The following is a 15,000-nucleotide window of genomic DNA, read 5'->3' as shown; positions in this document are numbered from 1 at the left end:
AAACTATATTACTATGTAAAATAAACAGGCAAAGACTTTCGAACATTTGAACGGTGTTCTTCATCAGTGTTAACGTTAAAAGTCCCAGAGTTTTTGCTTGTTTATTTTACACAGTAAAACATTTTATTATATCTGTGTGGATTTTTATTACACAACAATAACAATATCAGCATTATCAATCATTCAAATTCCGTCGGAGGAAAACTTAACGAACATTACGATTACCTCAACATCCTTAGTACCTTTAAACCAACGAACTGTGGACACCTTTTTAACAAATACCCAACTCACGGAGGAAACATCTTAAACATCTACCGGAAGGTAACTGGAAATTCTTTAATACCAGAGGTCCTTTATTCCTCACACCGCTGGGCTGTGGAACGGTCTCCCCGCCGAGGATGTTGTGCAACCGGAACTTCTTCAAAAGTTCAAGCGAAGATGCAAGGCGTTGCTATCCTCCAACAGCTCTCCTTGTATTTTAATAATTGACTTACACTATCATTTATTAATTTATTAACTTAATTTTTCTTTTCTAATAGCTGGTCTCTTTCGTCTGTATTTTCTTTTACTTCTTTATTATGAACATCTTAATATTCTTTGGAAGTTTGAATTTCAAGTCAGTGGCCTCTGTGGTGGGCTTGTTTCATATGAGTAGGGTTCATCTTCTGAATAATAATAATAATAATAATAATAATAATAATAATAATAATAATAATAATAATAATAATAATACTGATTACAAACCAGAATGTATCTGGGAGGGGAAGAACCAATTATTACTACTATTATCATTATCATTATTATTAATTACATCCCGGGAAGAACAGCGAGGTGCCCACAGGAAACCACAAGCAGATATGCCTTGCCCCCAGAAAGTCAAGCCAGTGGTTTCCAAGATCCCACAGGTGGTCGGCTTCTGAGAAGAGAGAGAGAGAGAGAGAGAGAGAGAGAGAGAGAGAGAGAGAGAGAGAGAGAGAGACTCTGAGCAAAATAATGAAAAAAAAAAAAGTCCCAAGAAAGAGGGAGGGGTAGCAATGCCCTCTGATACAATAGTTACAAGTAGTTCCGCCCTTTAGCTTACTTCTTCTGCGTCTTTCAGTTTTTAAATCCTTTATCATATACTTATTTCGTTTTTTTTCTTAGAAGCTCTGGGGATTTGGGGGTTAATGCTCTGGTGAAAAACAGGAAATTGCAAAGCCTTGCACCTTTCACAAGTATTATACTGTATTTAATGAATACTCTCAACAGATTAGATAACCTTATTTTCGACATTAAAAATAATCCCTTATTTCAGCTCAAGGGCTTACACACAAAGAATGTGAAAAGCCGAGACAGCTTTGCATACTTAGATACGCGGTATAACAAGATAAAAACAGCAACCGGTTATACACTCACAGCTGCTGATAACACAGTAAGCTTATTATTTATAACAGTAATGACAATGATAATAGTGAGATAATGGTAATAATAAAAATAATTATAACGATACAGAGTAGCATACAATTAATTTTCAACTAGGGGCCATGGGCAGGTACAGAATCCTGGTACAACACACTAAATACGAAACGTGAAAAGCAAACGTCAATAATAATAATAATAATAATAATAATAATAATAATAATAATAATAATAATAATAATAATAAATAATAATAATAATAATAATAATAATAATAATTTCTGCTCGAAGAGATACGGACACACTGAAATATCACCAATATCCTTAAAATTATTATTTTTAATCATTATAACAAATTTACCAGACCTGCTAATAATGCATTATTACTATTGTTACTACTGATATAGACTCGGAAAAAAAAAAGACTCCGGGAACAAATTAGCTTATTCAAAAAAAAAGGGGGGTGGGAGATGAGTTTGTGGGGGAGAGGGGGTGCTGGTTCTAAAACCACGGGACATTAAAAAAAGACATTAAAAAAATATTAAAATCACACGACTTCCTCCTCGCGAAGGTTAGGTTTGCCGTAAATTGAGCAAGGGATTTAAAATGACAATATCTTTAAATGTACTTTTGCAAAGAAAACGGATTTATCTTCACACACACACAAAAAAAAAAATTAACAGTACGACTGTAATATTTTTCCAACAGTCAGAAAATCTCCCCCCCCCCTCTTTTTTTGCCCGTCTCCATTCCCACGCCACAAGGAGAAAAATAAAAACTCTTAGAATGAAGGAAGTTAAGTAGTTTTTTTTTGTGGTTACTGACAGAGGACAGCTTCTGCCTACGGCCATACTTTTTTGAATGAGAGCGAGAAATATAAATAGCCATCAAGTAACCTATAAACACATTCTCTCTCTCTCTCTCTCTCTCTCTCTCTCCTCTCTCTCTCTCTTTCAAAAAAAAATATATATATACATACACACATTATATATATATATATATATATATATATATATATATATATATATATATATATATATATATATATATATATATATATATATATATATATATATATATATATATATATACATATATATATACGAGTATAAGGAATTCTGCCTACAGCCATACTTTTGAATGAGAGCGAGAAATATAAATAGCCATCAAGTAACCTATAAACACATTCTCTCTCTCTCTCTCTCTCTCTCTCTCTCTCTCTCTCTCTCTCTCTCTCTCTCTCTCTCTCTCTTTCAAAAAAAAAAAAAAAAAAAAAAAAAAAAAAAAATATATATATATATATATATATATATATATATATATATATATATATATATATATATATATATATATATATATAAATATATAAGGAACATCTCTCTACCCAGACGAGCTTATTTCCTGTGATTTCCAATTAAACCAAAGGTTCCTTGCTACAGGAAATCACACACACACACACACACACACACACACACAGAGAGAGAGAGAGAGAGATAGAGAGAGAGAGAGAATTACCCTAAGTCTCAGAGGCATAGCGGCTACCTTTGTTCCAAACATTACTGAGATTTCTTGGGCCCAAGCAATGAAACAGGTCGTTGTATCCAATGCGATTGCATATTCAACAGGTTCAGTGAGAGAGAGAGAGAGAGAGAGAGAGAGAGACTGGGTCATTCGAAGGATCGTAAAGGAGAAAATGAGTAAACAGAGAGGGGGGGGGGGAATCCAATTGGGTAAAATCACTCACGAATAACCCTTTTAATGGTTTTTCTCGTGAATTCGCCCACCTCTTCCTTCCTTGACCATTCCAGGAACCACGACGTTCATGAGAGAGAGAGAGAGAAAAAAAAAGAGAGAGGGGATGACGCAATACCTATATATAAACGTATATGGCTATCCTCATTCCCATAAGAGACGGAAGAGGGAGGGTCAAGTGGGAACGACCTGTTGTTTTTTGTTATACCTGGAGGATATTCTTCTTCGTTTCTTCCAATGCCGAGAGTCGTCCGCGAATCAAAGCGTCCTAAAGTTACGTCATCCAGTCAAAAGTCAATTCGCTCATAAATCAAGTTGTTCTCGTCACGTCGTCCAAAGGTTTGGCCATTCAAGTCATCCCGAGGTCAAGTCGTCTGAATGTTATATGTCCCATAATTCAAATCGTCCAAAAATTGAGTCGTCCAATGACTTGCATTAATAATAACCCCTTATATCCCTCACGAAAAATAAAACAAAGAATAATACTAACTGAATTAAAATGTGAAGGATACACAATGTCGAGGTGTCTACAAGTCAAGTCGTCCAATATGCTACACTAAAGCTTAGCCCCTCCCCTTTCCCCAAAAGGAATAAACCATAAGCAGCAATATTAATAAAACTGAAATAAAAAGGATACAATGCACGAGAAGAAAGAATTAAAAGGTTTATGTCAAAATCATTATCACCGACTGGAAATTTTGCAAACGGATATACAACAGGATACAATTCGTGTTTGCATTTAAATTTTTTGCACACACACACACACACACACACACACACACACACACACACACACACACACACACACACACATATATATATATATATATATATATATATATATATATATATATATATATATATATATATATATATTCGTTACACAAGGACGGAGTCGCAAAAATTAAAGTACCTGAATTAAAGGACGTGTCCTACTTATCTATAAGCACGAATATTTTCTCTCTCTCTCTCTCTCTCTCTCTCTCTCTCTCTCTCTCTCTCTCTCTCTCTCTCTCTCTCTCTCGTTTATGGGTCTGTCAAAGTTAGTGGCTTGAACATTAATAGTAATAATATTAGTAATAATATTAATGTCACAAAAATGTATTGTCTTTCTAAACAAAGAGATGCATACGTAAGATTTACTACTTCACAATATAACTCCCCCAGTACGCCTTTGAATAATAATAATAATAATAATAATAATAATAATAATAATAATAATAATAATAATAATAATAATAAAGTATTCTAGTAATATATATTTTTTTAAATTTTGAAAGTGTGAATACATGAAAGATTCAGCTTGTAATAAAGTTAAATTAAGGTGTTGACATGCTGGGTATTGTAAGGGAGGAAATGTGTGCGTGGGGGTGGGGGTGGGGGTGGGGGGGGAGGTTAGGGGACATAATGGAACCTTGGCCAACGCAAGCTTACAATATCTTTTTCGGATAAACAAACCAGCCAACCGTTACGTTGGACTCCCACGAAAACATTATCAAAATAGTCGGGAAACCCAACAACAACAGAGGATGCTGGTCTGGGGCATTGCCGTCATACCTTTTCTCCCTGAGGTGTGTCACGAAAAAAACAAAAAACAAAAACAAAATAAAACAATAAAAAATCTACGTTCCACCCGCTGCGAATGTTCGCCCGTGTGATGCCGTGACGTCACCGAACAGTTTTGAATTAAGTAGGGTGCTGAAAAATAACGATGATGATGATAAAGTGGAGATTTTTAGGATAGTGTTTAAATATGGTGCTGGTGCTCATGATTCCTGAGAGGACTAGGCATGGTGTAATACGGAAATGATTAGCATGGCAGCTTGTTACAAAATGGGTGTAAACCTGGGCAGGTAATCACAGATGCCAGAGGTATTATTATTATTATCATTATTATTATTATTATTTTTATTATTAGAGAAAGTCACTGTTTCAACTGTCAATTCGTCGCTATACACAATTTACTACTAGTCACCTCACTATACAAGTTTATGAAGAGAGAAGCATATTAAAATTGCTAGTCCTTTCAGAAACACTCTATCTTTAAGTAAGCATATTAAAATGACTAGTCCTTTCAGAAACACTCTATCTTCAAGTAACTCACTTCAGGCCCAAACAGTCAAGAGCTCCGACAAAATACAAAGTCATATTTTTCACACGAATACCAACATTAACGACGCACGAACGTCTGAGAGTCGTTTAGTCTGTGACTGATAAAAAACATCACAGAAATGACTATTTACAGGGCCAAGGTGATCCCTTGCCGTGGTTTGATGACTCACTGTTCTATCTGAACCTTTTTTTTTTTTTTTAGCTAGATCAGCTGATAGGTCGGATATGCTTTTGTCTTATCAGTCATTACAAAGATAAAAACGTACGACAAACTCACCAAGAACTCGTTGGAAATCGCTCGAACTTCATCTTGAGACGATGATCAAACACTTGGGTAGCCGAGACCAATACTGGTAAAAAGTTACAGAAAAACGACTTTTGGCAGACTATCCGTCGTCTACGCCGAGTCTGCTTGACACGGAAGTCTCACTTGAGTTCAGCAGAATCGATGTAAATTGATTCTTTTTTCCCACTTTTATTCAACACTCGATCATAATTTCCGTTCAGGACAACGCTTCACAAAACAACGATTTGCTCTGTCACAATTAATCTTCAGAACTGTAGAAGTCAGTGCCATTTTGGTTTACAAAACCATGAATAACTTATCAATCACACGCACTCTTAAAAGAATGTTCTTTCGAAAAAAGGTTTAAATCAACTTAGAGTCTGTCACTAAATATTGGAGGCAGTATTCAAATGATACAGGCAATGAACGTTGTCTCCAATCAGCTTCAAGGCAGTTACTGAAGATGCTGTTAGTCACTGAAAGGTCCAATGAGTTACTGAAAGCTGTAGTCACTGATAACTGCAAACAGTCACTTAAAGTTGCAATAGGTCAGTAGACTGTACTCACTGAAAACCGTTGACAGTAATTACCGAAAGCTACAGCCAATCACTATCAGTATCAACTCACTGAAAACTGCACCAAATCAATGAATATTTCAGCCAGTCTTGGAGAGGTGCAGTCAGTCGCTGAAAATAACTCTCAACCATTCAGTCACCTGAATATACTGCAGCAGTCAAGCACACGTAGTAAAATCAGTCATTGAAAACTGCACAGACAGACAGACAGACAAGACACAGTCACCTCCTGGCGGAATCAGTCACTTGTAGTGTCATGACTGTAGACTACTGAAAGACCTCATGAGTGTTCGATCCCACAAAACGAAAACATTATGATGATGAAGTCTCGCGAGAAGCTGTGGGTTACACTTGAGCGCGCCAGGGAGGTTAAGACACTTCTCCACCAGAACGTTACTCACCATCCACTGACGGGGACACACACATACACACACACACGCACGCACGCGAGGTGAGAGAGTGTGTTTGTGTGTGTGAGAGACAGAGAGAGGGAGGGAAAGAGCTATAGAATAGGAGTTACTCCACCTGCAGGTGGTTGAGTTCGTTTGCGGATACACGCGACGATTCTGGCGGTTACGGCCTCAGCAATCTTCCACCTACTCCTCCGCCTCCCCCCATTCTCCTCCCCCTTCCCCTCCTGACGTCGCACGCCGGGGATCCCCCTATGAGTCTAGCTTCCCCACGCACGCACGCGCACACACACACTGTACAACTCAAACTCGTCCCTTCTCCCCGAGCCATCTTCAAGTGCATTTAATTCAGCCCACATCCAATGACAATGAAATGCACAACCGTCAGGCAAACAAACATGGAGAGAGAGAGAGAGAGAGAGAGAGAGAGAGAGAGAGAGAGAGAGAGAGAGGTTTTTGCACGAAAAATGGAATCTATATATCTATTCACTTCCCTCATCCATAAATCGGCGATGAACGAACAAGTGTCAGAAGACAGCAAATAAGTGCTCAGTCAGCAAGTGTCAGGACGCACAATCTGCAACTTGTGATGTGATATAACCGTTATTCTCAACATCTCTCCGTTGCTCTCCGTGTCAATCACCACTTATTCGCGCTTCCTAGCTTTTTATTCCTTTGTCTTTGTTTAGTAAAACGATTTTACCTCCTGCGCAACCTTCTCGGAAACTGATTAAGCTTTGATTGAATCCTATCGAGGTGGGAATGCAATGGTGGCATAAATATTTCGGGTGTCATGAAGAAAAAAGTTCTTCACTTCAGGCATTAAAACAATACCCGTAGGTATTTGAGAGAGAGAGAGAGAGAGAGAGAGAGAGAGAGAGAGAGAGAGAGAGAGAGAGAGAGAGAGAGAGAGAGACCTAGATAAAGTTAAGGACACCAGAAAGCTACTTTGATAGAACTGAGAGGCTGACTGTCATCTCTCCAATAACAAAATACGATATATTATATATATCCATATATATACACACACACACATATATATATAATATATATATATATATAATATATATATATAGACAGAGAGATAGACAGATAGATATAGATGGATCTAATTTACAATTTTCTCTTATAATGGTAACTCGTGAGATAAGATAACTGCCAGGGTAACATTTACCCTTCAACTACTAAAATTCAAGGCTGAACATGTGATAAAAAAGGTTTGATAGTTCTAACCCCTCCCCCGCCAAAAAAAAAAAAAAAAATCATCAGCAGTGTGTCGAACCCCAAACATTCAGCGCAGGGTACAACCCTAATAAAAGATGTGCCAAATAAACATAGCTTCGAAATATACGCGGAATAAAATAAAGATTATATTTGAAAGGGCAAACTCGTACGTAAATGACTACGCGTTTGGTATCCGTGCCACTGACGCAAAAAAAAAAAAAAAAAAAAAAAGGTGCGCCAGACACCTCTGTTTGGGGTCAGAATGGGATGCGTCGGAGGTCAGGGGTCAGCCAGAGTACAAGGGTCAACTTGCCAAGGTCTCCCCCCGCCGCGAATCCCTATCCCTGAAGAATAATGACTAAAAGGGTACGCTTAAGGAATTTTCTGTAGCTGGTGAGTTTACATACGCAGTGTATATATATATATATATATATATATATATATATATATATATATATATATATATATATATATATATATATATATATATATATATATATATGTGTGTGTGTGTGTGTGTGTGTGTGTGTGTATTATGTATGCATACTGTGTATGCTTGTATGCAATAAGTACACTCCTGTACGTGCACTTTGAATTAACATAATATCCCCACAGTTTTTCAAAAGAAACCCTTATCTCCACTTTTCTCCAGAAAGCAATGGGAACGCCCAACTGTCAAAACTTGACAGGAAGCCTGTCTTCTTCTACTGCTTCTGCTGGTGCTGCTGCTTCTTTTTATTCTTCGTCTTCTTCTTCAGTATTCTGTCTTCTCTTACTACTCCTTCTAACTTCTGTCTTCTCCTGCTACTTCTGTCTTCTTCCTCTTCTTAAATCTACTGTATTCTCTTACTACTTCTGACTTCTGTCTTGCCTACCAATTCTGTCTTCTTCTTCTTCTTCTCCTTCTTCTTCTTCTTCTTCTTCTTCTTCTGTATTCTCCTATTACTACTTCCGTCTTCTTCTACTACTTCCTCTGTCTTCTGTCTTCTTCTGTCTTCTTCTTCTTCTTCTTTGCCAAACGAGATGCTACGTCTTACGATCTCTCAGTTGCGCAATGGAAGTTCGCATACCAGATCTGTGTCCGAAGCCATTGGCTAACATCACATGAAACTTTCGTTATCTTGGGGACGAGTCTGGAATAATTTCTAGAAGGCAAGGAAGCTAAGTTTGAGAAGAGCGATGTTTGTGAATCCATGTCAACAGTCTCTCCTGTTCTGTCATTTTAGATCAAAACTTGAGAAGATGAGAGCAAGAATGAATAAATACATAAATAAAGTGAAAATAAAAATTTTAATGAATTCCATTTGTTTGTGGACAATAATAATAATGAATGTTGATCACACCAACGCGTTTCGAAACAGGAAGATCTCACCAAATTTGGTTTGCAGGTCTCTTAAACCAAAGAGTCAAGATAGTGCAATCAATCTGTCATGATTAACTAATAATGATGATGATGATGATAACACAAGTAAGTACGGAAGGATAAGGCAACATTACGAACAAATACTTACCATAAGCTCTCAGTACAATCACTGATATTATTCAAGACTCCTTCTTCAATTAACAATACTTATAAAAAGTACTAACAAACACACGCCTTTTGGAGGGGGGGGAGAGAGGAAGGTTCAAAGTTTTTAACCTTTCGGTTTTCAGAAGGGCCTTTGGGATGCAGTTGCTACCCTAAACCCTTTTCATCAGGGTGACTGCGATCCAATACAGTCGACAAGCCACCTGGTACATAATTCATTTACTAGGCCAACGGAGGGACTACGGATTTTCCAAGAGTCTTTTTACCCCTTCGGAGGATTAGAGAGCGCCTCACGAGAGGTTACTAATCTTTTAGTTGTTCTATCTACAATTTTACCCCTAAACTTCGCTTGACAGGAAGTTTCCTCAACGACCTTCTGATTGAATTAAAATGCTACAGTATAAAGCAACCAATAAACTTATTTGAATTTAAGTATCAAAGATACTTAGACTGTGTACATAGGAGCTTTACTGTATAAACGAAGCAATAATAACAATAATGTATTCAGACTTGTTTTGAATGTAGCAAAAAAGATTAAACACAAAATAAAAATTCATATTCTTACATAACTCAAACCTGGTTTTCATATTTACTTAAATATTATTTCAGTGAAAAAAGGAATGACAAATTTTAAGCAAATGAAATGGGACATTGTCACTTGTTGATTCCTTAATAAACACCAGTAATATATGTTTGGAAACAATAACGAAAATATATAATATTAAGGAAATAAAATCACAATTTCAATTTAAGTGCTGAACCTTGAGAGGTGATTCTAATTCTACTTACCTCAAAAAATCTAAAGTGTTGATATCCTTTCGAAGCAGCAGCTTCAATAACTTGGGGGGCGGTTCACCCACATGGAAGTGCTGGTGGCCTTGAGGGTTATTATAAAGCAAATCCTCCGTAAAATACTCCTTAATGTATAAAGGAATATCAACGACGCCATATCCCCCTTTGACGGAGAATTCACCGAAACGTCTTATGACGCAAGGCGGGGCGCTCCAAGGAGGGTCTTCGGCGCTCAGATAATTTTGTCGGAAGGTATTTTCCAAGCAGATGATGTTATCATCGTCTGCTGGGCGATCTCCCCTTAAGCGTAATGTTTTCCTACTGTTTCTCGTGCGGTCGCACGAAGCAGAATTAATACCTGGGCGATTTCCCACGAGCTCTTTTCCCAGAGTGGTAAAATCGGTCGTCTTTGGCGAGGAGGTACAGACGGAAGTGGGGCCGACCTCTTTCCCAGCGCACCTTCCTTTCTCTTTTCTGCTGTGGCGGTTTTCCTTTCCTGAATTCGCGACATCACTGTTGTCTCTCTGATTAAGGGAGTTCGCTATATGACAACGATAATGATTAATGCCACAAGGCGGCGCTGACGACGCTGACGCGAGTCTGTTCAAGGACCCTAGAACAGTAAATTCATCAGCGGGACTGATATCATTATCAATGCCTTCACACTCAGCGTCCTTGGTCTTCCTGTACCTGCCATTTTTACAAGAACCGCCCCTGTACGCGAATGAAGGCGAACAAGTAAAAGGCCGTTTCATTTCTGCGACTTGGGTATGGAGGCAGTTTCCCAAGTTTTCTACATCTGAAATTACAGGACTAACGGCGCCAACCTCGCAGCAACTTAACCGATGGCTCCCGGTACAATTCCGCCCTGGAGATGTTCTGCTGGCGGCGACATGATTACTCCAGTCTTGCAGGCCACCCTCTACCTCCATCATGTCCTTCCATCCCTCCTTCGTGCGCGGACAATTATTCACCTGCCTTTCGATTGCTCGAGGGCTCCCTGCTCCTCCTTCTGACAAGGTCCTGCAGGATATGACGGAGATCGATCCATTTGGCGTTTGGCCAACGATAGCACCCTCGTCTGGGCACGAAATGCATTTGTGGGGTGGCCGGCGATCGGAGCTGGGCCTCGAGTAACAAAATCCACTGGCCCAGGCGTTGTTGTTTTCCACAGAAGTGGGGCGTATCTTCCCAGTTGTAGGGGGCGTCATCCCAACAGGAGCGATCCTCCTGCCCTGATCAAGGAATATGGGGCGATGCGACATTTGGGCGGTTCCTCCTTTCCCAGGCGCAGGGCGAGGGTATGGCAGCGACTGTGCGGGCATGGGTGCTGATAACGTCCAGTTCTCGCAGTTCACGACAGCATGGGAGGCGCTTCTGCTGCAAAAACCACCCATTCGCATGGCCCTTTCGGGGACTCTCAGTCACACTCAAATGCAATGAAAATCTTTCCAGGTTGGATGCGGTTTTTTTAAAAACCATTTCACTAAGACCCCCAACTACAAATTCCGTGTTTCGAAACGTCCACCTACCCTTTTCATATCACTGAGACTCCTCTGAAAATAAAATAATCCCAGTTCCCTTTCAGTTCAAATTTCAACCCTTCATCAGTCAACATTATCCAAACATTGCTACTTCGATCCAGTCCGCCGACATCTAAAAGCTATTAGGGGCAAACGGAGGCGAAACTCAAACTGTGACCTAGCCTCCATCACCGCACTCGCACTTATGCCCCTGCGTTTTCTATTAAGCCCTGTACCAAGGAAAGAAGGTGGTAATGATTTCCTAGAAGTAGTGGTGTTGGAAGTCTGTAATGCGATTTGCTCCTCATCATTCGATCAACTTGAGGAGGAAGTCGATGGGGACCCTGATGATGGTATTAGGGAGAAAATGAACGCGCCATGAAAACAGGGCCACCAAACAGAAATTGAACCGTTTTCAGGACAGCAATACACTGATGAACGCTGCCCGAGTTCTTAAAACACGGGCATGCAGTGATGTAATGAACAAAATATTATACAAAAGACCTCTTGAAGTAAATGCAAATCAAATCATCACGTATAAATGCATGGTATATAAAATTTTCTTAATAATGCTCAATTTTCAAGCAGTTATATTTTTTTATAAGTAAAACATTATAAGAAAGAAAATAATTCGAAACACTTCTAAACAAAGAGTATATCATTACGAGGGTGAAATTTATAATACAATAAGGAGTTCATCTTCCTTCAAAGTGACCACACATAATAATTTCTTACAAAGTACCAAAAGCTAATCAGAAATTTTTAGTTAAACACTTATAAAATACAATCTGCCCATTACGATACAATCAGTTAAAAAATTCTTTCCCTATATGTATTTTTTTCTGAGAAGAAATTTTGACTTCGCTAAAATGAAGGTCACTAAGTCATACACAATGAGAGAGAGAGAGAGAGAGAGAGAGAGAGAGAGAGAGAGAGAGAGAGAGAGAGAGAGAGAGATACTTAAATACGAAACATTACAAACCCAGTGAATATAACTGACATTTTATGACTCGCATGAGAGAGAGAGAGAGAGAGAAACGCAGTGACTACATCTAACTATTTAAAAATTTACGAGAGAGAGAGAGAGAGAGAGAGAGAGAGAGAGAGAGAGAGAGAGAGAGAGAGAGAGAGAGAAAAAAAAACAAAAGACAAACCCAACAGCTACAACTGACAATTTAAGAACTAATACGAGAGAGAGAGAGAGAGAGAGAGAGAGAGAGAGAGAGAGAGAGAGAGAGAGAGAGAGAGAGAGAGAGTAAAAAACGATACAAGACAAACCCAGTGACTACAACGACAATTTAAGAATCTATTTTCTCTTTTTAACCCCAATCAAACAAAGCTACTTTGTCACCTGACAAGCCAAGCCTTTTTGCAACGAACAGAGACACCAAACTACCCAGCTACACCTGGCAGCTTGCAAGAATACTGCAGGTAGACATCATTAATGTACGATCCATACCTCCTCCTCCCCCTCCTCCTCCTAAATCAACTTCCTACACAAAACACTATTTGGATCTTTCCTAGATAGTGACCCCCAAAAGGTTTTCGGGGGTCGTTGTCCCGGACTAATATTTCTGGGGGTCATTACCTTTATGATATTTACAGTCTTTTGTTTATGTTCTTACGGTAATCCCAACTGGCTTGTACTAAAAACGCCGCAAAGGTGGATATATACCGGGTTAAATTCCCTCGGGGTCACTACCTAGGAAAGATCCACTATTTTAACACAAACACATCCTCGTATGATAATGTTGTGTACGCCTAAAATCCTCTTGATCTAAATATACAAAATAAAAAGTCAAATTAAGCTTGGATTTATTCTCACCTTATATCTATAGTTCACTTCCATAAACACATATTATATATATATATATATATATATATATATATATATATATATATATATATATATATATATATATATATATATATATATATATATATATATATATATATGACATCTTGAAAGAGGACACACCTCACCACACGGTATCACTTATTATTCAAAGCTCTGTTTAACTTGATATGGATTAAACAAACGATAAAACTCACCGTCATGCAACGCGCCCCCCCCAAAAGAAAATAAAGAAACGAGCAACAAAAGCACCACAGATTTACCAATAAAAAAAAAAAAAAAGAGGCAGAACATGAGGTGAGTGACGTAGTGTGAGCAGCATTTATTCTGGCAATGTCACTGTGACTCGGTCGTGTGTCAGATATAGAGCTATTGTTGAATGCGTTCTCCAGTGGTGACAATGGCACTAGCCTTCCCCCTCCCCACCCCCAACCCCTAACCTTCAAAAACTTCCCTAGTCCCCAAAAACTTCCAACTTCCAACTTCCAAGGCAAAGTCTTTCTACATCACTTCAAAATGAACCGATCAACCATAGCGCTCTCGTTTTTCACAAGACGTGAGGAGCTTTTGAAATTAAATCATTACTGGTTTACTTTTTTTTACCTTTTTTGTACTCAATTCTTTAATAGGTCAGATCAAAGGAATTCTTTACAAAACGTGAATAAAGTGAATATATATATATATATATATATATATATATATATATATATATATATATATATATATATATATACATTAGATAAAATCCACGAAGGAAAGGGAAGCACTGGAGTGCTGCGAGGCCTTTCGACTGTCTATCGTCCTTTATCTTTATTTATATATTCATCACGTTCCATATTTTCGTGATTCGGTTACACACACATATATATTATATATATATACATATATATAAGTATACAAACATACATTATACATATATATATGCACATTATATATATACATATATATATGCATATGTACTGTATATATATACACATAAACCGGACTACGGTTTAATGATTTGTCACAAATTTTAAGACATACTGAAAAGCCTTTCCCTCTCGAAATCAAACATAATGCACCAATAGCACATTTCCATAAGATTTCCGTAAGATACTGACTGCTCAAAGAAACACGAACAAACAGGAGATGCGCGTGATTTAGCATACGCGAAAACCACAGAGAATGTAGGAAATGAACAGTTTCCTACTTTTGTACGTACGTAATTTCCACAAGAACTTACAAGTTGGCTTGTATGTTGTAAGTACGTACGTCTAGAATGAGAAATAAAAAAAAATAAATATCTTTACAAACGTCTCACCGATTTTCTTCTCCTTTCCGAGTGGTCCCTGCTTTTGACAGCAAAAAAACCAGGTCTGGAAATTCGGTCCGGAACGAAGAAAGCGGGATTTCGGAAATACAAGGAACACCTTTGGGTTAAATCCCCGTCTGATGGGGCTATTTCACAAACCTGTCTGGTCATCACTTTCGTTGTTCTTTGTGTCTTTGCTTACGACGGGATTAAAGGTGTCATCCCATCAGTTTTACGAAAGAAAAACAAAACTG

The 15,000-nt window shown here is 38.2% G+C and overlaps 1 protein-coding gene across 9 annotated transcripts in view; it reads right to left on the bottom strand.

Annotated features, from left to right (window-relative positions):
• The window catches only part of LOC136840805 (NAD kinase-like), a 271,695-nt gene that overhangs the window by 19,008 nt on the left and 237,687 nt on the right, over positions 1-15,000 (bottom strand). The window contains exon 1 of one of the 9 annotated variants that reach the window (XM_067107707.1): positions 10,075-11,762. The exons of the other annotated variants lie outside the window; for them this stretch is intronic. Coding sequence (XP_066963808.1) covers positions 10,075-11,480 — 1,406 coding nt within the window. The 5' untranslated portion in view covers positions 11,481-11,762. Of the gene's footprint in view, positions 1-10,074; positions 11,763-15,000 lie in introns of those variants that run through there. 9 annotated transcript variants of the gene reach the window in all.

This window comes from Macrobrachium rosenbergii, chromosome 8, assembly GCF_040412425.1.
Source record: "Macrobrachium rosenbergii isolate ZJJX-2024 chromosome 8, ASM4041242v1, whole genome shotgun sequence".
Lineage (NCBI taxonomy): Eukaryota > Metazoa > Arthropoda > Malacostraca > Decapoda > Palaemonidae > Macrobrachium > Macrobrachium rosenbergii.
Note: the sequence above shows the minus strand (reverse complement) of the source record. Positions and strands in the feature narration are given on the sequence as shown.